At 43.9% G+C, this 26,718-nt stretch overlaps 2 protein-coding genes across 8 annotated transcripts; both read right to left on the bottom strand.

Moving 5' to 3' along the window:
• Positions 1-88: 88 nt before the first annotated feature.
• Positions 89-14,578, bottom strand: LOC133503159 (GTP-binding protein REM 2-like). 7 transcript variants are annotated; one of them, XR_009795670.1, is made up of 9 exons: positions 13,998-14,554; positions 13,737-13,899; positions 7,667-7,727; positions 6,953-7,259; positions 6,805-6,878; positions 5,208-5,385; positions 2,510-2,903; positions 593-748; positions 89-423 (listed from the first exon to the last, which is right to left on the bottom strand). XR_009795670.1 is itself a non-coding variant. In XM_061824441.1 (7 exons), exons 3-7 carry the CDS (start codon positions 7,718-7,720, stop codon positions 2,608-2,610), a joined length of 909 nt encoding a protein of 302 aa, XP_061680425.1. In that variant the 5' UTR covers positions 7,721-7,727; positions 13,737-13,899; positions 14,561-14,578; the 3' UTR covers positions 1,150-2,607. The 7 variants fall into 7 exon arrangements, 5 of the variants coding, with proteins under 5 accessions (XP_061680425.1, XP_061680421.1, XP_061680424.1 ...); XR_009795671.1 differs by lacking the exons at positions 89-423; positions 593-748 and adding an exon at positions 1,837-1,899; XM_061824441.1 differs by lacking the exons at positions 89-423; positions 593-748; positions 13,998-14,554 and adding an exon at positions 14,561-14,578 and having other exon boundaries at positions 1,150-2,903.
• nrl (neural retina leucine zipper) lies at positions 14,544-17,788 on the bottom strand. Its single transcript, XM_061825130.1, has 4 exons — positions 17,210-17,788; positions 16,211-16,474; positions 14,968-15,183; positions 14,544-14,570 (listed from the first exon to the last, which is right to left on the bottom strand). The coding sequence occupies exons 1-4, from the start codon at positions 17,786-17,788 to the stop codon at positions 14,544-14,546; spliced, it is 1,086 nt and encodes a 361-aa protein (XP_061681114.1).
• Between the last annotated feature and the right edge of the window lie 8,930 nt (positions 17,789-26,718).

Genomic DNA, 26,718 nt, shown 5'->3' with positions numbered 1-26,718 from the left:
TACTTCTGTATTTTCTTTAATCATTACATTGCTTCTAATGTTGACTCTTAAGGCAACAAATACGTGTTTGACCCAATATGTCACTGGTGTCAAACTCAAGGCCCAAGGGCCAGATCCGGCCCACCACATGAATTTGTGGCCCGCAAAGCCAAATCTACAGTGTCAATTTCCACGATTCTTGTAAAAATGTGTACCAAAATTTCTAATTGTCATGCATCATAAATGATAAAGTTGCGATATTACAAGTATTTTTGTGTTACCAAACGTGAATTGTCGAAAAATGGATTACCCTTGATTTCTGATTCCAAGACAAGTTCATAAATTATGAATATGATCCATCAATTTTCTTTGCCGCTTATCCTCACTGGGAGCGCTGGAGTCTTTGCCAGCTGTCAACTGGCAGGAGGCGGGGCACACCCTGAACTGGTCGCCAGCCAATCGCAGGGCACATAGAGACAAACTTTTATTTGACAAAACGTATTCATGTTGGATTCATTTACGTGTCAGTGAAATAGTTTGAAAATGTGAATTCGAGGGGAAAAAAATCTTGAGTCAAAAATATACAAATTGTGTTTTTTAAAATTTTACTCACTTGTAAAACAGACTGAAGATCTTTCACTGTTATTCAAATTTTTGAGTACTTTATTTCCCTGAAGTCTTGACTTGATATCTTACTGCAGGGGATGTCAAACTCTGTTTTCTCGCAGGCCACATTGCTTTTCCCGTTTTCTTCAGAAGGCCGTTAAGTCTGTGGAACAAAAATATTTAATCATCTCATCATATTTACATCAATTTATGAACTAGTTTTGGAATCAGACATCAAGGGTAATCCGTTTTTCAACTATTCACGTTTGGTAACACACAAATTCTTGTAATATTTCAACGTGACGATTTGAAATTTTGGTACAGATTTTCACATGAATCACGGAAATTGACTCTCTAGGTTTGGCTTCGCGGGCCGCACAAAATCCTGTGGCGGGCCAGATCTGGCCCCCCGGCCCTTGAGTTTGACACCCGTGCCTTACTGTATCAAGCTGAGCATTCATCCGGTTGCAATTCGTCTTCTCAACCACAAGAGGGAGCGCGTTGTCCATGTGATCAAAGCACATTCTTTCACCTTCCAGTCACTTCCAGTAGTTTGCCGCCAACGGGAATGAGTCAGAACATCATTCTACTTATTATACTTTTTTTTTTTTTCCGGGGGTCCTAATATAGCACAGCCCCCCCGCCTTCCTCGCTTTGTTAAATGACCTTTGATGTTGCCCAAAATCCTGGTGCCCACGTGGGCGTCCAAAGTGGGAGGATGGCGGATGAGGGCCAAGAAGAAGAAGAAGATGATGAAGAGGAGGGAGAAGGTGCCGGTCCAAATTGCAAATGCATAACCGCGGCAGAGGAGGTAAAAAAGCGCCGTGACGTCACCGCCGCAACAACGCGCGTTATGATGGCTCCGTGTCTCCATGCCGACCGTATCGTGGCAACAATGCACACATTTGCCCTCTTCCCTTACATCGGCGATCCTCAACCCCCCCCCCCCTTGCTTACTATTCAGTGGTTCCCGGCTTGCCCGCCGTCGCCAGGGCAACCCCAAATGCGAGTAAATGAATCATCATCATCATCATCATATCTAATGACTTTTGAGTATGCAAAGTCAACAGCATTGCTGCACTGCTGCCTCCTCGTTGTAACCGAGATAAACGAGGTTTTGTTAAGAGTAAAAAAACCAAAAAAAGGCTTTTATTCACATTGACGTGTCACTACTGCAGCTGATTTACATGAAAGCATATTTTTTTTCTTTTTTGTACATGATGGATAAATACAAAACATGAGATTATTAGTCTTCCATTTAGCACACAGGTGACAAACTCCACACCGTTGCCCTTGCCTTGCATCGTTCGTTTCCTAAAAAAAAAGAAGACGAGCTATTCGTGTTGCGCTTTCCTAAAAGGAAAAGATTTCTTTTTAAATATTATTAAAATCAGTTGCTAGTTACATAAAGCAGAAGCAGTTTTTTTTTTCCCCTATTCCTTTTGTTACATTACTAAATTTGAACCAAACAGTGAACTTAAAAGCGAGGTATGTACCGAATCCATATTGTTGCCGATACGCTCCTTGCAGTCCTGCGTTTACAATTAATGGATATAAAAAGTTGACACGCCCATGTCCAAAATGCCGACTATATAAGCTGCACAACTCAAAGTGTGTGTGTGTATGTGTGTGTGTGTGTGGGGGGGGGGGGGGGGGGGTGAACTGTTTTACGGAGAACCCTGCCGGAACAGCTGAACTATATATGGGGTTAATCAGGGGCACATTAAATGGCACAGTTGCGCATAACCCTGAATGAAACGAGCGGGTGTGCGCACTTCTGCAACCACGTTGTTTCACTTGTTTAGGTTGTATTAATGGTGGTGGTAGTGGTGGTAATTATTTAGCTTGGTCTCATTTTGGTGTTGGGGGTGGGGGGCAGGACAGGGGTGTGTAGACTTTTTATATCAACTACATGTGGTTTTACCGGTATTCTCTGCCCGGTGAGGACAACCCTAACTCCGAAGTGTCCCGTGATGAGACTGACTTTGACCCCGTTGGATGTAGCGTCGCCGTCATTCCTGGTCACAGGGCCCCCAGGTCGTGGCAGGAGCGCGACTTCTGCCGCAGGAACCTGCCGGCGTCCCCTCGCTCGCGCTGGTAGCGGGGAACCAGGCTGGACAGGAAGCGCTTGGCGCGGGTGGTGATGCTCTCCCGCTGGCCCCCGCCGCTTACGTCCTCCGGGCCGGCGCCCGGGGGCCAGGGGGGCTGGCCCCGCGCCAGCCGCACCACGCTCTCCAGGAGCTCTGGGGTGCGGTGGTCCAGAGAGGCCGAAATCTCCAGATAGAGGCAGTTGAAGAGGGCGGCGCTGGACATGGCCTCTGAGGGTCGGGGGACACAAATAACGCAGAGCAAACGTCAGATACCGCTGCGACATTTCTCCACCATCAACGCGCTTTGGTTTCCTTGCAGTGGAAGGACAATATCACCTGATGGCGCTATTGCACATTTAAGACGCTTTGTCAACTTTTGTTGGACCCCAAAGAAGAAGAAAGTCAGGATAGCACATTAGCTACACTGATCAAAAAAAAAAAAAAATGGCCACCAAAACTGAAGTTGCCATCCGCCATCTTGATACTCCCAAAACAAGCATGCCTACCTGTGCGTTACTCGCCAGTTTCGTGGCTGTGAGAAAACGTTCCACAGGTGGGTTAGAAAGATTTACTTTGATACTGTTAAATTTGTTTGTAAAGTTTTTTTTTTTTTTTTTTTAATTTTCTGCTTAGCTCAATTCACTTGAACAAAGTTTTGTTTACGGTTGTTGTTGTTCACCTTCACAGGCTGACGTTTTTTTTTTTTTTTTTTTTTTGGCAAAAAAGCAATTTCAATATTTTCCCAAACTTCATCACTGGATAAGCAAGAAAACACATTTTCGGTGAAATTTTTGGATGAATTTCATAATACAGAACTCTGCAAAATGAATTTGATTTTCAAATGCGAGGAAACAAGTTGAAATTTTCTGTCAGAAATAGGACGTCGCAGAGACAACAAATGAACAACGCGAGTCAATATTTCCAAAAATATATCAAACTGATTGACTTAAAATTTCATGTTTTTAGGACAAAAAAAAGTTGTTTTTTTTTTTTTTTTAAATATGTAATGATGGTGGTGCTTCACAGCATATTTTGGGAAAAGTTAACATCACGGAAATGTCACAGTGTTCTATGTCTATCCTTTGCCCTTTGCCTTTTTGGGCTTACCAAGTCGAAAAAAAAAAGAAAATCTTTCATTTTATAAGAACTGAAAAAATGTCAAACTCACATGGCCAGTTTTAATTCTACATGCCAAACTTTGAGAAAACCCCCACCGTAATCCAACCTGTAAACCATGTCCACCACAAGTTTTGGGAGTACCAAGATGGCGGCCAACTGGCATACCGCTAGATATGTATGTGGTATTCAGTCTTTTTTTTTTTGTAGATTAGTGGCGGCCCCTCCGAGAGGTCTCAACATGACGAGTTTGCGGCGAGATCGAGGATTTTCTGTAACCAAAGCTAACATTTTGGTGGCGATCACTTCTAAAGGATCTTCTTTTCACCAGCGCCGTTTTGTGGCGCGTCGGCTTTCTTGAACAGTTGTGACGTTTATCGTCTTTTGATGACACGAGTTGGATAAGCATCCCGCGAATGTCCAAGCTCCAGTCGAGATTTTTATCCTGGGTCACATTGGAAAAAAGTATACTCTACTGTTCACGTTGACATTTTTAAAAAATGATACCGGTGGTGATGATGCCTAGAAAGAGTACCACAGTTGCGTTATTTGCCTTGTGGATACAGAGAAGGTCAGAAGGAGCTAGATTGCGTCTTTGTGGATTTCGAGAAAGCCTACGAAAGAGTACCAAGAGAGGAACTGTGGTACTGCATGGGCAAGTCCGGTGTGGCGGAGAAATATGTAAGAATAGTACAGGACATGTATGAGGGCAGCAGAACAGCGGTGAGATGTGTCGTAGGTGTGTCAGAAGAATTTAAGGTGGTGGTGGGACTGCATCGGGGATCCGCTCTGAGCCCCTTCCTGTTTGCGGTAGTAACGGATAGGCTGACAGATGAGATTAGACACGTTGAGGTTCTCGCTCGGAGTGAGCAGGTCGGACAGGATTAGGAATGAGGTCAGTGGGCGTTAGAGAGGATGATGCATGAGATGGGCTTCGATGGAAAAAGGTGACAGGCTGTGGCGACACCCTAACGGGACAAGCTGAAAGGAAAAGAAGAAGATACCGGTACAAAATTTTCTGTTAAAAAAAATACATAAATTTAAAAAAAAAAAAAAAAAAAAAAAGAAAACGCTTGCGAGGAGCCGGTTTGGACTCGCGCTCAGACGCTGACCAAACGGCAAACGCAACTCCGGCCCCCGACCTCGCTCAATAGGCCACGCCCCTTCAAGGCACACACAAATAGCAGCTAGAGTACGTACTTGCATCTACAAGATGGTGTTACAGCACAACTTTTCCATTAGACACGGTTAAGGCCTGACTAAATGGAGCCACTCCCCTCACTTCGACCTGGTTCATTTGCAGCAGTTTGCCACAAAACGACGCCAAAGCGCTACTTTTCCATTAGCTAGGGCTCCTGCCGAGCATGAAACCCGAGAATGGCAACTACGCAGGTACGCCCGGTTGTCAAGTCTCACCTTGAGCGGTGACTTCACGTGAGCGGACCAGGTCGCTTTTGTTGCCCACGAGGATGATGGGAGTCTGCGGCTGAGTCTCTCGCAGGAGGAGGCGGAGCTGCGCCGTGCGGTGGAAGCTGCGCCGGTCGGTCACCGAGAAGACCAACACGCAGACCTCGCAGCGCAGCGACGACAGGTCCTGGCAACACACACGAGCACACGCAAGACCTGCATGAAAAATGGATCTCCTCATTGAAATGTTTGATTTGGGTTGTTCGTGCCGCACTCCCACTGGAATTCGACACCATCGTGCAGTCATTTTGCACATCTGTGGGCAGACAACACAACACACACTCGGGTCGCGCCTGAGGGGGAAAAAAAGGAGAGCGCAAAACAAATGGCTAATGAGCACAGCGGGACGTCGCGATGCGGCCATTGTCTTTATCTCAGTATGCATACATGCCTTTACAATTATGTATTTCCCTCGCTTGGGTGCATGCACAATTGTGGCCCTTGTTTGTCACACCCACCCCAGATTTTTTAGAATATTCTTGAAAGCGGTTTCCTTGATAATTACAGGGCGGGGGGGGGGGGGGGGGGATCAATGGATGTGTTGCTATTTTTTTAAATTATACTTTAATTTTGACAAAAATATGTTTACTCTGGAATTTTTTTTACATTTCTATAAATATATATATATATATATATTTTTTTTAGATACTGGAAAAACAATCTAAAATATTATAGTAAAATAGAAAATGTTTTAAAATGTTGGAAAATACCATTGTTAAATAAAGCATTCAAAGCAAATGTTTTACAGTATTTAGTTTATTTAATCATTTAAAAATTCTAAAAAACATGTCAAGACTTGAAATGTACTTTTCATTCACGTCTTTTTTCCCCATTTACATCGTGTACATCTTTCCGAATTGAGAAAGTTTTTTTTAATATATCAAAATATTTGATAATGGTTTTATTTACATTTGAAAGAAATATTTCATGAAAATATCTAAATTATCAGATCATTTGAAAAAAAAAAATGTTTCAATGTAAAAATTATATTTCACCTGCAGATTATATTTTTACCTATTTAGTATTTTTAGTCTGAATATTTAAATGGCATTGCTATTTCTATTTTAGAAGAAAATAAATATTTAAAATATATTTTTAAAAATATTTTCAAAAGATACTTTTTACTGTAATATAAAAAAAATACTCTTCACTGCACACATCCATCCTTGCTTTTTCCGAGCTGCTTATCCTCACTGGGGTCACGGGAGTGCTGGAGCCTATCCCGGCTAATTTGCGACAAAAAGGTGGGCCGCACCCTGAACTGGTCGCCAGCCAATCGCAGGGCACATAGAGACAAACAGCCGCACTCACAATCACACCTAGGGGCAATTTAGAGTGTCCAATTAATATTGCGTGTTTTTGGGATGTGGGAGGAAACCGGAGTACCCGATAAAAAAACACCCAAATTCCACACAGATGGGGCTCGGATTTGAAGCCCAGACCTCAGAACTGCTGATCCACCGTACCGCCTGATTTAAAAATCCCACTGGCAAATCATATTTATTCAGTATCTCTAGGATGAGCAGTGCGGGCGTGTTTGTCTCACGTGTCTCCAGTTGTCATAGATAACGACGGTGCTCTCCTCGTCGTCCACGGTGACGGCGCTCACGTGACCTTCCCCTGGGGGCAACGAGAGCGTCGCTTAGCCTCGAGAGGCGCTACGGCCGCCCTCCGGCCATCAAAACAAAACCAACCGTCAGAATCCACCGACGCCGTCGTGTCTGCGTCCCCCGCCAAGGCGAAGGCCAGCGACGACTTCCCCACGCCGTTCTGCCCGAGCAGGGCGATCCTCAGAGGGCCGTCGGGGCCGCCCTCCGCCTCCGCGTCCGGCGGGGCCGGGCCGATGCGGACGGGCGGCGGGGCGGAGGCGTGGCAGGCCGCGTCCGAGGACCAGTCGCAGTCGTCGTGCACGGCCTCCTCCCGTCTGAGCTGGTGCTTGACGGGCAGCGGGGTGCTGCCCCGCCGGACGGTCGGCGTGCTGGACAGGGTCATGGGGTCGCTCTGGAACGCATGTTTGGAAACGTTGGCCAAGGGAAACGTAAGCGGGCGTTCAGAGCGTGCACGCCTCTCTAAGAGGACGTACCAGTGCGTTATTTTTCACTGCCTATGAGTAAGCACAAGGGAAGCAGGTCAAGAGAAATACCGTAGACATATTTTTGAGTAATTCAAAATGCATACATGCATTGCCTGAGCTGGGATTTGAACCTTGATCCGCAGATGTTTTTCAATATAAGAGCCATCCGTCACCTTGTTAATTTATTTTTATTTTGTCTCGAGAGCAAAAACGCCATCAAAACTTTTGAAGTTTCATTTAAAACTAACCACAAAAAGAAATAGAAATACACATCATATCATCCACCAAATAAAATGTCCAAACTCAATTTTGCCATGATGATTACATGGTGTACCTTGAGGGGGTCCTCCTCGGTCTTGAGTGCGTCTTGGGGGACATCTGTCGGCATCTGCAAGCTGAAACACGACGCTGGATGAGGAGTCAGTGGGTGGTTGGGGGTGGGGGAAAGTCGGGAGATGATTTACAATCCAGCAGCCCCCACCCCCGATCCCGCCCTCGGTCCACTCACCCACCCAACCACCCACACCTGAGATCCTCCTCACCTGTCACGCGGCTCTCTGCAACTACAACAAGGCGATGGGAGAGCGCTCTCTCTCTCTCTCTCTCTCTCTCTCTCTCCCTCTCTTTCTCTCCGGGTGACCTTTTAACGTCAGTGCGAAAACAAACCGCTAGAGGGAAGCATAGGATAATCTCGCCATGTGTTTGCGTTTTTGGGGGGTAAATAAAAGTCAAACTTTAAGTGCAAATATATTCTTTTATAGTTATGAGGAAAACTGCAAGATTTAGCAAGGATGCCAAGTAGTTACATGGACAGTATCTCCAATATGATAGTGAGTTTTTTTTTAATTTCCTTACTTAAGTAATTTGTAAAATCTCATGACATTTTTTTTCTTATTTCGACAAGAATGAAGTTGAAATCTTATACAAGAAAATATATTTTCTTGTTTCTCAAATATGCCTTTATACCAAGTACACATGCAATGGTGTCAATATTGTTCATGGACCATACGTTTTTTTTTTTTAAAAAAAACAAAAACACTCATATTTCCAATAATCTTACCCTGTTGAAAATAATTAAAATGCCATTAATTTATGCATTTTTTATCTATGTATGTACAAAAAATATTATTTTATGTATATGATTCAAAATTACTTTTGGAGTCATGTTTTTAGTAATAAAATAGCACTTTATAACATAAAAACACAGAATAATAACATAATTCAATAGAATCTAAAGAATGAAACGTTTTTGAGCATTAACATTTAATGCCTCGATTCAAGTCATCGTGCTGCTCCTTTTGGTATACCTACCTTGGCCACCGGGGGGCAGTTTTGCCTTTTAGAGTCTGGAGCAGTTGTATACCGGAACTAACCGCAACCCTGGCTAATTTGTATGGTTCTCCATCCATCCATCCATTTCCTTTGCCGCTTATCCCCACGAGGGTCACGGGGAGTGCCGGAGCCCATCCCAGCTGTCAACGGGGAGGTGGCGGGGTCCGCCCTGAACCGTTTGCCAGCCAATCGCAGGGCAAATAGAGACAAATAGCCCAGTTTGCATGTTCTCCCCGTAGGCAGCAAAGAAAATGGATGGATGGACTGGTTTTAGTTTTTATTATGGTTCATCGATATTATCAATACATATGGATCGATCCACACTTGTCTATAATCTGGTGTGCGGACGTGCTACCTTGTAGACAGAATGTAATGCCCCACTCACGCGCAAACCCGCACGTACATGCACATGCACACGCACAAGCACACACACACACAAAGCCACAATAAAGTCCGGCAGTGGGCTGCCAGGCCGCTATTATAGGTCTAATCCTGGGCCTATTCTGCGGGCCAGAGAGAGAGCCAGAGACACACAGAGCGAAGGGCGGTGGCGTTGAAGATGAGGTCATCCCAAACAGCGCACAGCCGGGGTCACTGCACCCTCCCCCCACCCAATCCATAGAGGGCCGCGGATAAAGGGATGGAGGGATGGACGGAGAGAATAGGCCGAGAGGTGCCCGAGCGCAGAGCTGAAAGGAAAGCTACAAAATGACACCGCGGCACAGCCGCGTTGGCGGTCGACAGCACGTGAGGGGCACAAGAGCCAGCGACCCACCTGAAGTCACCCATTTTCTGTCAAACGCGGTTTTACGGACTGAACGTGTAGAGTAGTCGCACACTTTTGCAATTCGCTAGTCTCGAAATCACCGATTCGCTGTTTGTGTGTCGGGGAGGAGCTCAGTTTAGCCTGGGTCGTTCATGAGTCTTTATCACATGGCATGGACATGCATATTTCCAGCACCTTAAAAAAAAAAATTAGTATGCAATTCATTTTTTTAAAATCTATATTAGCTTGAAATGACATTCGAGTGCGGCCGTCACTTTAAAAGTGTACAAAATTAATCACTGGTTGTGTCATTCACAATTTCAACACAAATTATGAATATTACAAGTTTAGCCTTTTAAAATCTTGATCCTTTATGTAAAAAAAAAAAAAAAAAGTAATAAAAAATAATTCCATGCAATATTCTGGCTTTAGTTTGATAAAATAGCAGTTTCATTATGGTGACCTAATTCATTTTTTAAGTATTAATTTTTCATTTTGTTAAATTTTTCACGTGATTAAGTTCATTCTCTTAAAATAAATTGTTGCAATTTCTTGCATGTAATATTGTGCGGGTTTGTCACCGAGATATTATTCTCATATATTATGACTTAAAGTAGCATTTTTCCAAGTAAGGATGAAATTTTGCCAAATACATTTTTACAGTGCATTACTGAATCTTTTTATATAATTTCACAACTTCCTTGTGATGTTGAGAAAATAGCAGATTAACGTTGTAATATACATTTTTTTAAAAACACTACAGTCACAATATTCTGAGAAATGTATGAATAGTCCTGACTTTCACTCATTAAAGATAATACATATTTTCATGTAGCTTTTTTTAAAAATAATGTACATAAAATGCCAGCGACTCGGAGTATACGGTAAAGAATGTCAAGTTTATTGAATGTGAAACCACACTACACTAGGGGGCGGGGGCGGGGGCGGGGGGGGGACCCTCGACAATGGCCGCTGTCATTTGTCTTCCTTCTAACCACCGTCGGGTCAAACCAAGAGTAAGAAAGTCAAATACACACTCATGTGATCAAATGAATGATTAGAATCAGCACAAAATGAAACAAATCAATAAATACTGAATAAATAAGCGAATAAATAAAACAGCAACTTATTTATTGTACACCCCAAAAAAAAAAAAAAAAAAAAAAAAATTCCAAAGCTTCCACCCGATCAATGATTTAATGAGTCGATCGTTATCCCTGCATCGTTATTTATGAGGGGCCGAGCACCAGACGGGGCTTTTTTTTTTTGTTTTTTTTGGTGCTCAACTTGCTCAAACATTTTGGCGAGTTTATATGTATCATGATGGATAGTTTTTTGTTTTAGGGGTTCAGAACACAATGGCCCAAAATTCACTCAGTCGCGCCCGCTGGAGAGTTAGCAAAAAAATAAAATAAAAATGAGCCCGGGACACCAGTTTTGCCAATTAACATTAAATATGGTGGATGTGTTTATCATAATATATGGGGAAAAAATCTCAAGGACCCCTGCCCGAAATCAAACAAGAAGTTGGCGATTTTGGCATGAAGCAGCGGTTTGGGGTGAACGCCATATGTCTTATTTCGCAAAACCTAATAAGACATCGGTGTCAAAGTCGAGGCCTGTGAGCCAGATCCGGCCCGCTGCATGATTTTCTGTGGCCCGCGCAGGCAAATCATGTCTCAACTTCCATGATTTTTTGTTCAAATCTGTACCAAAATTTCAAATTGTCCTATCATAAATGATAATGTTGAGAAATTAACAGTACCACCTCGGTTCTTGACCACAATCAGTTCGAGAAGGCGGTTCGAGAACCGATTTGTTCGAAAACCGAATCGATATTTTCCACGTTTGCGTACAGAGGCTGCGTTATACACAATAACAATGTGCGTCGTGGATCAGCTTTTCGTGTCTCTGCGCGTTATGTTATGTTATTTCCGGGTTTTTTCGCGGTGCGTTCAAATTCACAATAACAACGCGCATTGTGGGTCAGCTGGTCGGGTCGCACACGTTATGTAATATCCAGGTTTTTTCGCGGCGCGTTCAAATTCACAATAAAGCGTGTCGTGGGTCAGCTGATCGGGCCGCGCGCGTTATGCTATTCCCGGGTTTGTCGCAGGCGTTCGAGTACCGATTTTCGTTCGAAAACAGAAGCAAAAAAAAAAAAAATCTCAATTTTCGTTCAAAAACCGATTTGGTCGAGAACGGAGAAGTTTGAGAACCGAGTATTCACTGTACGAGCATTTTTGTGTTACCCAACAACAATAGTTGGGAAAAACCCAGTACCCTTGATTTCAGATTCCAAAACTAGTTCATAAATTTCATGTGTAAATATGCGCAAATTTGCCCCAATTAGAAGCAGGCAGAAAAAACAGGAAACGCTAAATTAGCAAGCTTTTTTTTTTTTTGAACAGGCAACTAATGCGGGCGAAGTACGGCGTCAAAAGTTTGATGACCGTTTAGAGCCTTGGCCTTGAAAACGGGGATGCCAGAGCGTATTCATCTCAGCTTCAATTAGATACATTTTTACGATCGGAATTCAAAAAGCTCATTCCGGCGCCGAGGATCGTTTTAGAACTGGACACAACCACACGAGTCGCGCGCAAATCACACACACTCTGCCCCCAAAAAAGTATTTTCAAGCGGCAGCTCTCGTATATCCAAACCCAAGAAGCAAAACGGCAAAAATTTAAAATAAAAAAAAAATAATAATAAAAAATAACCCTCTCCCAAAAACAAAGTGCTTCTTGTTCCGGCTTGAGCGCAATCATTGGAAGATTCCCGTCGTACATTCTTCAATCCGACATTTTATAATAATAATAAAAAAAAAAAAAACTGGAACACTTTGGTAGGCAACTGTGAAATATTAACTGCATGCCACAGATACTTCGTTAGCCGGCACCACTGCACTACTCGCATCTCTTTAGCAGCCTCTTATACACTTTATAGAAATAAGAGATATATGTTTATGCATATATAAAAATAACTACATTTTCAGCCTCGAAACCTCTATTGGAGACTACGGCAGGCCGAGAGATCTTTGCATAGATCAAAATGCGCAGCGGCGTCAATGCAACGTCAGTCCATTTCAAACTCACTAGATGAACAAAAGTATTGGGACACGTGCTGAGGACATGAACTGGAAGCCATGATGGAAGAAAATATGGAGTATGCAATTGTTTTGGTAGATAATACACACAAACACACAAATAAAGTAGAAAGTCATTTGCAATTTTACGTGGCCAAAGGTCTTAATTTTACATTTTTGGTTATTGTAATTTTATGCAAACAAAGTTGTCATTTTACATTGATGATTTTTTTTATTTTTACTGAGAATAAAATTAGTAATTTAAAGAGAACAACATTGTAATAATTCAAGAATAAATTTGTAATGTTACAAATAAAATTTGAATGCAACGGAAATAGAATTATAATAGTTTCAAAAATGACTTTACGAAAATAAACTATTTCTAGAATAAAATGTGAAATTTTAAAGGAATTTTTAAAAAGTGTTCTAATAAACAAATAAAAAACTTAAAAATGAAATAGTAAACCAAATATTTTTTTATATTGCAAGTGGGAATATCGTTTTCATTTCAAAATTACTTTAGCAAAGTAGAATTATAAAAGAATGAAGACTTTCAATTTACTTTCTGTGTGTAATTTTATGAAAAACAGATTTGGGGGTATTATAATTTGAAAATATTAGTATTGAATGTTGTGAGAGTAGTCGTGAAATTGGATGAAAAAAAGAAAAAGATTTAACATTACATAATGGTAATTAAATCTGAATTATATGAGAATAAATGGGGTGAGGAATGGAAATTTTTTTTTTAGAAAAATGATCAAAAGTCAGAATATAATGAGCACAGTTGTAGCATTGGATTAAAAAATGTGCAACTTCACCAGAATATATGAGAATATTTGTAAAATAAAGTCATATTAAATAAAAATATGAAAAAAGGAGATATTTGTCATTATTTTTTTCCCTGCAATATCACAAAAGAATTCTCACAACATTTGGCCATTGTCCACGTAATATTGCAACTTCGTTATCCAACCTCCGATTGATGAATTGATTAAATGATGAAGAGATGCATCCCAAAACTTTTATCCCAAATAGTGTTCGACTGTATTTCCCTGTCCACAGTTGCACTGCTGGACCCGAAAGCGAGTGCAACCGTCATTCACAGTGTAGTCAAAGTTGAGTCCAAGCAGCAAACCCAATTTTATGAAATGTCACAAACATTCATGTTTGCTCCTTGCTGGCTCTTTTTTTTTTTTCCTCTCTTTTGGGGGTGGGTGTCACCTCAGAGGAAGAAGTCGGGGGGCGGTGAAGACGGGCTGCTGCTGTTGCCTCCGCAGACCGTCGGCGCTTCGGCTTGGTTGGCGCAGAGGAGCTTCTCGTAGCGGGCCTTGTAGGCGTCTCGCTCCCGCAAAACCCGAGTCAGATCGCACTGAAGCTGCTCCAGCTGAGTCGGGAAATGACAAGAAAGTTAGAAAAAAATCCATGGATGTGTTTGCCTGTTACATTTTTTTTTTTCCACAATTCAATAGAGACGTGACATACATGGCTCAGTGGCAGTCTTGGATGCATTTAAAAATTCAGCTCTGGAATACTGATTTACTGAGTAAATCCGGTACATTGGCCCAACACGTACAAAAAACAAAACAAAAACAAAAAATCTCTCCAAGAAGCTGTGCTGTAATATATATAGTAAGTCAGCCATTTTGGTCCACAGTGCATTTCTTTAACCTAATCCGCCCCCCCCCCCAAAAAAAAAAAATTGTTCTTGTTATTCTTTATCTATTTATTATAATATTTATATTACTGCGACTCATTTATTAGTCTTGACTTCTATTCTTTAAACTGCGTGTTTTAGTTGTAAGTCCATGGTAAAAACTACAAATTGAAGACCAGAAAATCTGCCTTTGCTAAACTGTTAGCATTCGAGATTAGCATTAGCTCACTAGCGATGTTCATAATAGGCCAAAAAAAAAAAAAAACACCAACAACCTTTAAATTCACTCATATATCATGTTATATGTACATGACACATTTCATGGTTTCTTAAAAATCACTTAGAGATGCTCCTCTGTAGTTCATTGGGAAAACTTAGAAACCACTCAAACCTGCGTTCGTCTGCAATAATCGTCCGTGTGAAACATCGTTTTCCGGTGGCGCATATATAGTTCCACAACTTTTTATTTTTTATTTTTTTGGTCCCTGCGGATTTCGAAGCAAAAATTCTGCTTCGACTTACTTTTAAGTCCATTTCAGGTTTAAATTTGTTTTTATAGGAAATATAGGTATTTTTTCATAGGATGTGGAATGTTACAAAATTGTACATTGTGATACATTGTGGCTGTTTGTCTCGATGTGACCTGCGATTGGCTGGCGACCAGTTCAGGGTGTACCCCACCTCCTGTTGACAGGCTCTAGCACTCTTCGCGACCCTCGAGAGGATAAGCGGCAAAAAGAAAATGGATGGATGGAATCGTACAAAATCCTCCAAAAGCCCAAAGCCCGGTCTACGCACCTGTTGCGTGAGCACGTGTTTCTCCGATTCCAGGGCGTGGCGGTGCTGCAAGCGCTTGTAGCGGCACGACTGGGCGTAGCCGCGGTTCTTGAGGGTGCGCCGCTTCTGCTTGAGGCGCACCACCTCGTCCTTGCTGACGCCGCGCAGGTGGCGGTTGAGCTCGCGCACCGACAGGCTCACCAGTTGCTCGTCGGAGAAGCGGTCGTTCCCGCCGCACTGCAAAACACCACAAATCGGAACCGCGACTTTTATTTTGACAATTTAAGGATTTATGTTCCAGTGTCGTGGTGGATGTTTGTTTTTTCGGGGGAGGGGGAAGGGGGGGAGGCATTTTCACAGGCACATATGCGCTAATCTGTCATGTAATCTGACATGAATGTGGTTGACAGTTATCGGGATTACGCAAGGCAATAATAGCAGATATTAATATAATCTTGGAGCTCAAAGAGGTCCATCAAGACGACCGAGTGTGGTACCCAACCGCTGGTATTTGAAGAGCACCATTTCATTTGGTACATTAAGAAGAACTATCAAAGACGCAAGAGTATTTAGGATGTCACAGTTTTACCCTTGGCTAATAAACTCTTTCATAACTATTAACGACATAGATTCATAGCAGAGGTGTCAAACTCGTTTCTCTCGCGGACCACAATGTAGTGACGGTTATCGTCAGAGGGCCATTATGACTGAAAGCGTGAACATCTTTAACTGACCCATCATATTTACACATTCAAATGGATCAACTAGTTTTGGAATCAGAAACCAAGGGGTAATGGGTTTTTCAACTATTCTTGATGTTTGGGAACACAAAAATGTCTGCAATATCTCAACGTCATCATTTATGATATGACAATTAGAAATTTTGGTCCAGATTTTACAAAAATCATGGAAGTTGATGCACATGATTTGCCCTCGCGGGCCACATAAAATCATGTGGCGGGCCACATCTGGCCCCTGGGCCTTGAGTTTGAAACCTGCGATTTATAGGGATAAAGACGGCCTAACATTTGGAAAAATGTAACTTTTCAAGATTTATTAGGAGTCCGCACATAGAGTATATGTTAGTGTAAATTGACTGTCCCTTCAGAATAATTTAACACAGCCATTAATGTCTGAAGTGCTTGGCAACAAAAGTGAGCACACCCCTTCGTGAAACTATCCCAACTGAACGCAAAGTGATCAAATGTAAGCGGCGTGCTCACGCTGCACTTGATGATGCCGGAAAATGTTTTGTGATGCCCACCTGAGCGACTTGATGATGATGGTGATGGCCGGCGTGCATGGCGTGGTGGGGGTGGTGGTGGTGGTGGTGGTGCTGGTGGGGGGCTAGCCGACCCTGGGGGCTGAGAGATTGCGGGTAGGGGGCCGTCCCCACGGACACTCCGGCGTTGGGGAAGGAGGGGTTGGACAGGAAGACGAGCGGTCGGTGGCACATGTCGCCGGCCTTGGGGCAGGAGACGTCGGCGCCGCTGTCGCTGCCCGAGTCTCCCAGGGCGCTGCTGGAGCTCTGAGAAAGACCTGGAAACTGAATGGGGACAAGTATTTATTTGTACTGTATCTATCTATATGACAGTGGTCCAGCAATCCATTTTTTCTTTCTATGGATCCATCCATCCATCTAAAATCTGTCGCTCTCCTCCATCCATCCATCATCCACCTCACTCTCCTCCATCCATCCATCAATCGCTCTATCTGACAGTGGTCCATCAATCCATTTTTTTCCTTTCTATTGATCCATCCGTCCATCTATCAATCCATCCATCCAAAATCTACGTCGCTCTCCTCCATCCATCCATCCATCCATCCCTCTATCTGACAGTGGTCCATCAATCCATTTTTTTCTTTCTATTGATCCATCCATCTATCAATCCATCCATCCAAAATCTACGTCGCTCTCCTCCATCCATCCATCCATCCATTCATCCATCCATCCATCCATCCATCCATCCCTCTATCTGACAGTGGTCCATCGATCCATTTTTTCTATTGATCCATCCATCCATCTGACAGTGATCCATCAATCAATTTTTTCTTTCTATCGATCCATCCATTTATTGGTCCACCCATCAATCGTTCTATCTGACAATTGTCCATCAATCCATTTTTTCTATTGATCCATCCATCCAAAATCTACGACACTCTCCTCCATCCATCCATCCATCCATCCATCCATCCACGCACAGTGACGATGGCTGCATCAAAAAAAAAAGGACAAACGCTGGAGTAGACCCCGGTTTCGTACCTGGGAGCTGACGGCCGCCGCAGCCGAGTTCAGCAAAACCTCCACGGCGTCCTCGCAACCGAGGAAGCCGCTGACCGGCGCCCTGTCCCTGTCGCCCAGGGCGCCCAGGAGGCCGGCGGGCCCCGGGAGCTCTCCGGAAAACTGCTGCTGCAGGGCCGCAAACCAGATCAGATCCTCCAGCGAGGCCGGTCCGGGGCCCTGAGGGTGGCCGGCGTGGCCCGGGCTGCCGTCCGCATTCCCCTGAGAGCCGGCGGAATTGACGCTGGACGTGAAGCCGGAGAGCGGGAAGGAGATGGAGGACGAGGAGGAGGACAGAGAGGACGAGCCTGACGGCGGCGGGTGGGCGTCACTCAGGGTCGGCGAGGGCGGCAGAGAGTTGTAAGGGCTGGAACTCAGGCTGGAGTCCGGCGGAGGGTGGCCGGTGTACGGCGAGCCGCCCGATTTGGGGTACCCGCATTGACCGGAGAGCGGCGGCGTGTCGGGTTTCACCTCGAACTTGAGGAGGTCAAAGTCATTGAGGTACTCCATGGCCAGCGGGCTTGGGGGGAGGGAGTTCATGGGGAGGGAGGGTGAGGACATGATAGCTGCTGTCTGTCAGGAATGCTGGGAAATCCAACGGGGAGCCTCAGGGGGGCTCATAGACGGCAGCGACGAGTAGGCAGAGTCACGCGCTTCCTCTACTTCCGAACGGGAGTCCTTGCGTCCGTGTTTGTGTCTCCCTGGTCCTGGAGTCGTAAAGGAATGATAAATTCACAAGTTCTTTTTCCCGGACCGGAGTACTTAATCCATGGAAACAATTATGATTATACATCCATCTGTCCAATCCACCCAGGCACCCACCTGCCAATCAATTGTTCCATCCATGCTAACACATTTCATCAAACAAACATCATTTAGTACACATGACAATTTGAAATATTTCTCAAACTTTTAGCAAGAATCATGGAAGTTGATGCGCATGGTTTTCTTTTGTGGGCCATGTATAATTATGTGGTGGGCCGGATCTGGGCCCCCGGGCCTTCAGTTTGAAGGCTGAAGTTTTTCCCATTTTCATTGATTGCAATAAAGGAGGAAGACAGAGCTCAAGTTTTAAGGACTGCTTTAATGCATACTCTTTCAATTTCCGTAATTCACCATTTTTATAAGGAATAGAGCATTTCAAGCTAAATTTATCATAATATACATACATTTGAGATTATTCAATATTCATAATCAACCACTAAAACTCATTTTCTGTTCAGGAGTGCAAGTAATTAGAATTAAAGCTTTTAGTTTGTAATAGTTGCTATTTATGGATAACAACAAGAATAATCCAATTTTTATTTCAAATCTGTAACAAACTATCGATTTTTCGAAACAATAAGTATTTATATTGTTGCGTACATGCTTTGTTAACCATAAAAACATTCTTGTTAACAAACGTAACCCAGGTCAATGTCCTTAAAACCAATGATAGAATATCAAAAGTAACTTTTTAAGATTGCAAAGTATATTTCACTGACCACAGATGATATATACTCATAGATGTACGTACTGTTAAGGGCGATAACTCGCCGATCTTAATCATTTTTGACACAAAGATTCACAAGTCTCACCGGCCAAATCCAATTAACGTCAAACTCCTAATCCACGGTGGACACTTTCAACGGGCGCACCAGCACACTTTTAGCTAACCACAATTGCATGATTTTCATGTTCTTTAACACTCCTGTGATCGTGCGGGCTAAATTGACTGATGCTAATATTTTTAAAATGTAAAAAGATTAAAAGTATTGTATTGATCAGATTTTTTTATTTGATTTAATAGAAAAAGGACATTTTCATTGTATAATGTATTTAAGATTGCTATTTTTTACTTTTTATTTAATAATAATTATTTAAAAAATAATTTGGTTTGTAATTTTGAAGAAAATACTGTATACTTTGACAAACATTCTACCCTAACCCTATGTCTGTTTTTTTTTTAATTAATTTTCTTTTAATACAAAAAAATTAATTTGCACTACATTAAAAAGTTTGCATTGTTTTATTTTACATACCTCTTTTCACAATGTTCTAAATATGGATTCTTGTTTTCATTTTCACGACTACAGAGCAATTTTAAATTGCAGAATATGCCCACTTCAAACAACTACAAGGTTATTATTTTTTTTTTAAGCGGAATGAAATTTTATAACTTTTTTTTCCCACTACTAAGAGGCCAAATTGACCCATGAATGTATTTGGTTTATCTAAGGACAAAAACAAAATAGTTTCATGTAGCAACGAATATGGAAAATTGTGGGTTAAAAAAATCCTTGTCAGGTTATTTTCCAAGTTTTTTTTCCCCCCATATTGGCTCTCCATCATATTTCTCGCAAGGCCTCATTCAAGGATGTGAAAAGTTCACTCGGAGCTCGCAAACGACAGGCCTTCATATATATCGAATATGTAATTAAAAAGGAAATCCACCTTCGACTCGGGCCTCAACGGCGGCGGACCTCATTAAACGGGACCCCCGCCGTCACGAACCGGCCACACGGTGCCCGGTGGAGGCCTCCATCGTCACACAAGCACGCACAGATGGATACACACACCAAAAAAAAAAGGATGTATGAGATGAACTTACCGTCAGTCATAGAGATGAACGATGAACTGCGGCCGACATGACGGCACACACACACGCACGCACACAGACACACGCACGTACAAAAAAAAAAAAAAAAAAAAAAGAATGGACGCACCGACTGCGTGACTGACAGGAGGACACCGAGTGTGTGTGACTTTGCGAGTGTGTGTGTGAATGTCTATAGCGCTCTGTCACTCAGTGCCACTGCCCCCTTCCTTTCTTTCCCGGCTGATGCAAATCCCTGTTTGCAACAATCCGACGACCCCCCCCCCCCCCCAGTCGCCGCGTCCCCTCACATGGTTCACTGGCATGTGCCCCCGACCATACCACTACTCCCCCCTTCCCACACTGTTTTTCTCATTCCCCCGTGTCGGCCTGTCTCTCTTTGCCACACTTTGTTTTTTAGATTATCTCGCTACCTGTCAGAAAATACATATACACACACACGTGCACAGTTTTACAATTATTATATGTAACATACAGGTAAACCGAATAATGTACACACACACACATACAGTAGGCTGAATTAAAAACATACAAAACCTGATACACACAAACACCGCATTAAAGTGGAGCAACAAACACAAAACACACGCACACACACGTGTTATGAATATATGAAAGATACTGACAAACAATCATATCCACACACACTTGCCCTTTATATGTTACACACTTAGATAAACACACACAAAGCTGTTTTTTTCTTGACACTTTTGACTCACTTGTCATTCACTTGTCTTTGGTTTAGGACCTCGGGGGAAATCGACTCAGCGTCGCCCCGTGGTGGACACTCGCCGGCACTGCACTGTGCCTCATCTCGTGTTTGGCTCATTCAAATCTGCAGCACTGTTTTATATCGTGGATGAACATGACATATTCGTTGCAATGAATGCGTTCTGGTTCATCGTCTGGACCTCCACGAGGCATCTTGACCAGATGCCCGCTGAGTCTCCTGATCTGGCTTCTTTCATTGCAGAGGAGCAGAAGCCCTACTCAGACCGCTCACCCGACCTCTAAGGCCCGGTTCTGTACGCACATAAAGACAAGGCCTGTTTTGTGCCGATTTTGCCCCTTCGTAAGCTTGCTCGTTAAACTCCAGACAATCTTAAATCTGATAAGATCATCCAATAAAATTGTCCTCAGGTCTGATGTGTGTTAAGAGTGGATTTGTCCCGATTTTAGGGTCTGAAACAGGTTGGGCGCGACAATCTTAACTTTAAGATCGTTTTGTGGATAAAAGTGGGTTCCTCTTATGGCGAGAAGTATTCTCTTTTATTTTAAGAAGTTTTTTTGTGGGAGGACATCGCCAACCAACCTTCAGGAACACTTGGGAAACATACTACACAAAAGTATCTGGAAGCTTTTTTGATTCTTTTTCTTTTTTAGGTTTGTGTGACCATGCAAGAGTTTTAGACTTGGGGTCAACAATACAGAGCAGTGGTGAGTGCGGTAAGGAAATGAAGAAACGGGTTCAAGCGGGGTGGAACAGTTGGCGGAAGGTGTCTGGTGTTCTATGTGACAGAAGAGTCTCCGCTAAGATGAAGGGCAAAGTTTATAAAACAGTGGCGAGGCCGGCCATGATGTACACATTAGAGACGGTGGCACTGAAGAAACCACTGGAAGCAGAACTGGAGGTAGCAGAAATGAAGGTGTTGAGGTTCTCGCTCGGAGTGAGCAGGTTGGATAGGATTAGAAATGAGCTCATTAGAGGGACAGACAAAGTTGGGTGTTTTGGAGACGAGGTTCGAGAGAGCCGACTTCGATGGTTTGGACGTGTCCAAGGGTGAGAGAGTGACTATATTGGTAGAAGGGGTGCTGAGGATGGAGCTGCCAGGCAAAAGACCGAAAGGAAGACTAAAGAAAAGGTGGATGGATGTTGTGAAGGGAGGACATGAGGACTCTGGGTGTTAGAGAGGAAGATGCACGAGATAGGCTTAGATGGAAAAAGCTGACACGCTGTGGCGACTTCTAATGGGACAAGCCAAAAGCAAAAGAAGAAGATGCAAGAGTTTTAGATCGGGGGTGCAACGAAAACTTTACGTGTGAGGTCCGCATCGCTGAAAATTATTCAACAATTTGCCCCTCGATCTCCTGCTCCATTCTTCCCTCACTCGGGAACAAGACCAGACACTTAAAGTTCTCCATTTGGCTGAGGAGCTTATCCCCAACTTGGAGAGGGTGTGACAAACCAACAACTTTCGGAGTCTTTAAGAACTTTGGGTAGCTCTGATCCACCTCAAGGCCATGCCCCTAAGGATCTTTTTAACCATCTTGGCAATTTCAACCCCGGACTTCAGTGTCAACAGAAGCTCATTAGAGGGACGGCCAAAGTTGGATGTTTTGGAGACAAGGAGACGAGAGAGAGCAGACTTCGATGGTTTGGACATGTTCAGAGGCGAGAGAGTGAGTATATTGGTAGAAGGATGCTGAGGATGGAGCTCCCGGGCAAAAGAGCGAGAGGAAGACCAAAGAGAAGGTTTATGGATGTGGCGAGGGAAGACATGAGGGCAGTTGGGGTTCGAGAGGAAGATGCAGGAGATAGGCTAAGATGGCAAAAGATGACACGCTGTGGCGACCCCTAACGGGACAAGCCGAAAGGAAAAGGAGAAGACTTCAGTGTCAACAGACTCTCTTTTCTCACCAGAAGGCACGTTGGTAGAACCTAAAAGGTCTTTGAATCATTCTCCACAATCCCAACATTGGAGTAGAATTTACTCAGTCACCTGGAAGTCGCGCTCCATGACCTTCGGCTATCTCCCCACTTGGCCAAGTTGTGCTGAAGTGAATGCTAAAGATGGATTATGCTGAACAGGTCTGACACGACGCTATCGTCGGCCTGACGCCTCCGTCACCTCTGGCGTTTGCCAATGGGTTTGGGGATAGCCGCAATAACGGGCACCGCCAATCTGACTGCAACAGCTGGAGTCGGTGCCCACTAGGACTCCAAATCTCCCGTGGGACTTGATCAAAGTTCTGTTGGAGGTGGGAGTAGAATTTTCTGCCAGACGTTCCCAGCAGATCCTCATGACCAATTTGGATGTCGTAGCTTGAACCGACATGTTCCCTGACCATTGGAGCTAGCACAACACCAGCTAGGGATCAGTTTAGAGCGGAGGGCATGTGGCTGCAAGTCGATGACACAACCAAACAGTCGACCATTGACTTGTGGCACAGGGTGTCTCGGTGCCAAGTGTTTGTATAGACAATTTTATGTCTAAAGATGGTGTTTGTTCTGGACAAATGGCAGCAAGGACAGAAGTCCAAAAACAGGACACCGCTGGGGTTCTGGTCAGGGTAGGCTGTTGCTGCCAATCGCACCCTTTCAGACCCCATTGTCTTTGTCCATTACGTGAGCATTAACATCCCCCCAGCAGAACGCAGGACAGTCCAGTGGGAGTACTTTCCAGCACCCCCTCCAAGGACTTCAAAAGGGGCGGAGCTCTGAGCCGCTGTTGGGTGCATAGACACACAAACAACAGACAGTGACCGTCCCCCCCACCAACCCATCGGTGGAGGGAGGCTGCCCTCTTGACCCTAACATACAAGCACCAACCAACCAGCGGGGCAAAAAGTATGACTACACCTGCTTAGTGCCTGATCACTTGGGCCAACTCCCAAGTGTAAGATAGTCCAAACCCATTCAAGAAGGAGTGCAACCAGAGCCCAAATGGTGTGTTGAGTTGAAGCCTGACTATAACAAGTCCGAACCTCTCGACCTCGTACACCAGCTCAGGCTCCTTCCCTGTCAGGCAGGTGACATCCCACGTCACACGAGCCAGCTCCTGTAGCCGAAGATCGGATCGCCAAAGTCCTCGTCTTCTGCAGCAGATCCTCTCGGCCCCTCCCAAAGGTGGTCGGCCAGGGACAACAAAAACAAGTCAAGGAAAAAGCAATTCAAAATTAAATACAGAATCTAACAATAATAAATTCAAAAAATAACCCATTCATTTAATTCGAGATATTTTCCAATTAAACTATACAGTTAACTATCATCTAAATTAATAATCACTCTTTAACCTACATACACATTTTTTGGGATGTGGGAGGAAATCGGAGTGCCCAGAGAAAATCCACGAAGGCACGGGGACGACATGCAAGCTCCACGCAAGCGCGGCCGGGATTTGAACCCTGGTCCTCAGAACTGTGAGGCAGAATGAGAAGAATGCTCTAGAAATAAAAGATTCATGAAGTGAAAGAATCTGATTAGTTTCAAAATTGTATAATTTAAAAGTTGCATAAAATTCAATTGAAGTTTGTTTCGATAAAATTAAATAGTCTAAAGCGTATGAAATGCAGCGGAAGATATCAAAACACGAGCAGGGCGCTGTTTGGAAGATTGCTTGAATCTCCACAAACCTCTTTGTTTTGGTTGTCGCAAATGGGGACCCCCCCCCCCCCCCCACACGTCCTGCCTCTTTCTGTTAGACTCCAAATCTGTCAGTTAATTCTGTTTCTTTGCGGGCCATTTAAGTCGAGAAATGCACAACAAGCATTTCTGGGCGCTCCTTAAAAGCTAAACTTGTTAATCCGGAGTCCGTGTGTGTCTTACTGGTAAGCAGTTCATGATTTTTTTTTTTGTTTTGTTTTGGTTTTAAATTTAAATAAATCTGATTTGTATAAGAAAAAAAAAAAAAACTTGCTGACTTGTGAAAATGCGACTCCCCCCTCCGTTTTGCAAAGAGCCATTTTGCGCGAAAAGTCCCAGTTAGCCCCCTTTCCTTTGAGCTCCTCGCCCCCTCTCGCCCTACGTTTTAACCTTTTTATCTGGCAATCGTTTGCGTTTCCGGAGGAAAGCTTAGCGGCAAAACCAACAGGGCCTCCGGCGAGGGTTCGGGACAAAAAGAGTGGGAGGCTCATAGAGGAACTTACCTCATAGTCCACAGACACGCCATCATCTGCGTCTGCGTCTGCAGACAAATTTCCCCTGCAAGTGCACCCCGGAACGATTGCACACCAATTACAAATGCGATGCGATCGTTTAAAATCGAGACTTGCTTAAAGTCCCACTGACAGCCCTATATAGCCCTGTAAAATAGATATTGTTACGAAAATGACATATTATTCACGTCAATGTCTACACGAAAAAATAAATACGAGCGGAGAGCGTGTCATGCATGTGCAAAGTTGCGGAAGTCTCACTCGACATCCCAGCGGCAGCCACATTGCCTGCAATGTCATCAGCAGACGTCACACTGGGACGTTCGCCATTGAGAAGACGCTATGGGAGAGGAAGAAGACAGATTTTCGCATTTTCCCGACACGGAAGCTCTTTTCGAAGAAGAGAACATCTCACAATCGAGTGAAGTGACCGGGTCAACATTCCCCTATCGTTTCGAGCCATATTTAGATGATATGCGGAGCACTTCTAACTAACAACAGACTCCCCGGCAGTACGTATGAGAGTATGTAGTGTACTCAGGAGGACCCATGCCGGTGTGACGGTCCGAGCGCTCCCCCGTGCTGAAAAGTCTCCTTGTGATGAATGCGCCTGCGTTTCTAACGGGAGAATTCTGGGTACGGAGCAGACGCTTACTGGGAAATCCCCCGGTCTCAAGTTTCCCCTTTTTCTACATACGGGGAGCTAACATACGTTTTATCCTATCCTATCCCTAACCTTAAAACAAACAAAAAAAAAGTTGCTAAAAAGATACACACATATATGTACGTTCGCTGTGTTCATCTTTCTGAAACGTCCATAGCGAACATGAACACTCGGCGACAAGTTGTCGAATAGTACACGTTGAGGCATGGATGGCGATGTTTCAGACTGGCCGCAAGTTTACAAAATATACGCCCATGCGCATGAATTACAAGGAGACTTTTCAGCAACAGTTCTGCTGAAATGTCTTAAGGAATTGGACATCGGGGGAAAGTGTGACAGGTGAAGCACATGTTACAGCACAATGCTCGGTGGACCCATTTAAATGAGGGAGTGGGCCCATTTGTGGCCCCAGAGCCGCACTTTGCCCACCCTTGACTTACCCACCACGTCACCTTCCTAAAAGCTCCGATACCCCTCAGTCCTTATCCTCCGAGTGGCTCTAAAGTTCAAGAGGGGTCATAAAACAGCAGCCGAGCGAATCTCAAGCTGTTTCCTCGCGTCAGGGGAAGGCAGTGATTGACGGGACGTGAGACTCGGACGCGGTGCTTGGCGGTGGCCGTGGTGACGCTTGGGGTGAGGCGGCGAGGGGGGCGGGGTCTCCGCTAACCCGGCCTGATCCCACAGATACATGACCTAATCCGCGCTAACGCCACCGCAAGCATCAAGCTTACACGTCTCACCTCGCAAGGGGCCGCCTCCCGCCCTCGCGCCCCACAGGAGTCGTCTCCTTCACTCTCTACACAGACAAGCACATCATCCAGCATCGAATTTGAATGACACGTCGCACAAATATTTTAGACAGTTGTAGTTAACCATTTAAACACAGAAATTTGTCTTCTTTTTAAGGAAGTTTAACAATAGTTTGTTGTCTTTCTAGGAAGTCCTAATCACAAACGTTTCTCTTCTTTTTAGAAAAGCACACCATGGATAGCACGAGTTCCAAATCGGAATGTGCAACCCCAATAATTTGCTTTCTTTTTAGTAAAGTGCAACGCCAATAGTTCGTCTTCTTTTTAGTAAAGTGCACCACAAATAGCACAACTTTGCATTTGGAACGTGCAACCCCAATAGTTTGGTTTATTTTTAGTAAAGTGCAACACCAATAGTTTGTCTTCATTTTAGAAAAGCGCACCACAAATCGCATAACTTTGTTTGTGATAAGTGCAACGCCAATAGTTTTTCTTCTTTTCAATAAACTGCAACGTCAGTAGTTTGGCTTCCTCCGGCTCAAGATTTTCAAAAATGCACGCTTACAAATATGGAACACAATTTGTTTTATATATCGAGCTCCAATGT

This window comes from Syngnathoides biaculeatus, chromosome 7 (assembly GCF_019802595.1).
Source record: "Syngnathoides biaculeatus isolate LvHL_M chromosome 7, ASM1980259v1, whole genome shotgun sequence".
Classification (NCBI taxonomy): domain Eukaryota; kingdom Metazoa; phylum Chordata; class Actinopteri; order Syngnathiformes; family Syngnathidae; genus Syngnathoides; species Syngnathoides biaculeatus.
Note: the sequence above shows the minus strand (reverse complement) of the source record. Positions and strands in the feature narration are given on the sequence as shown.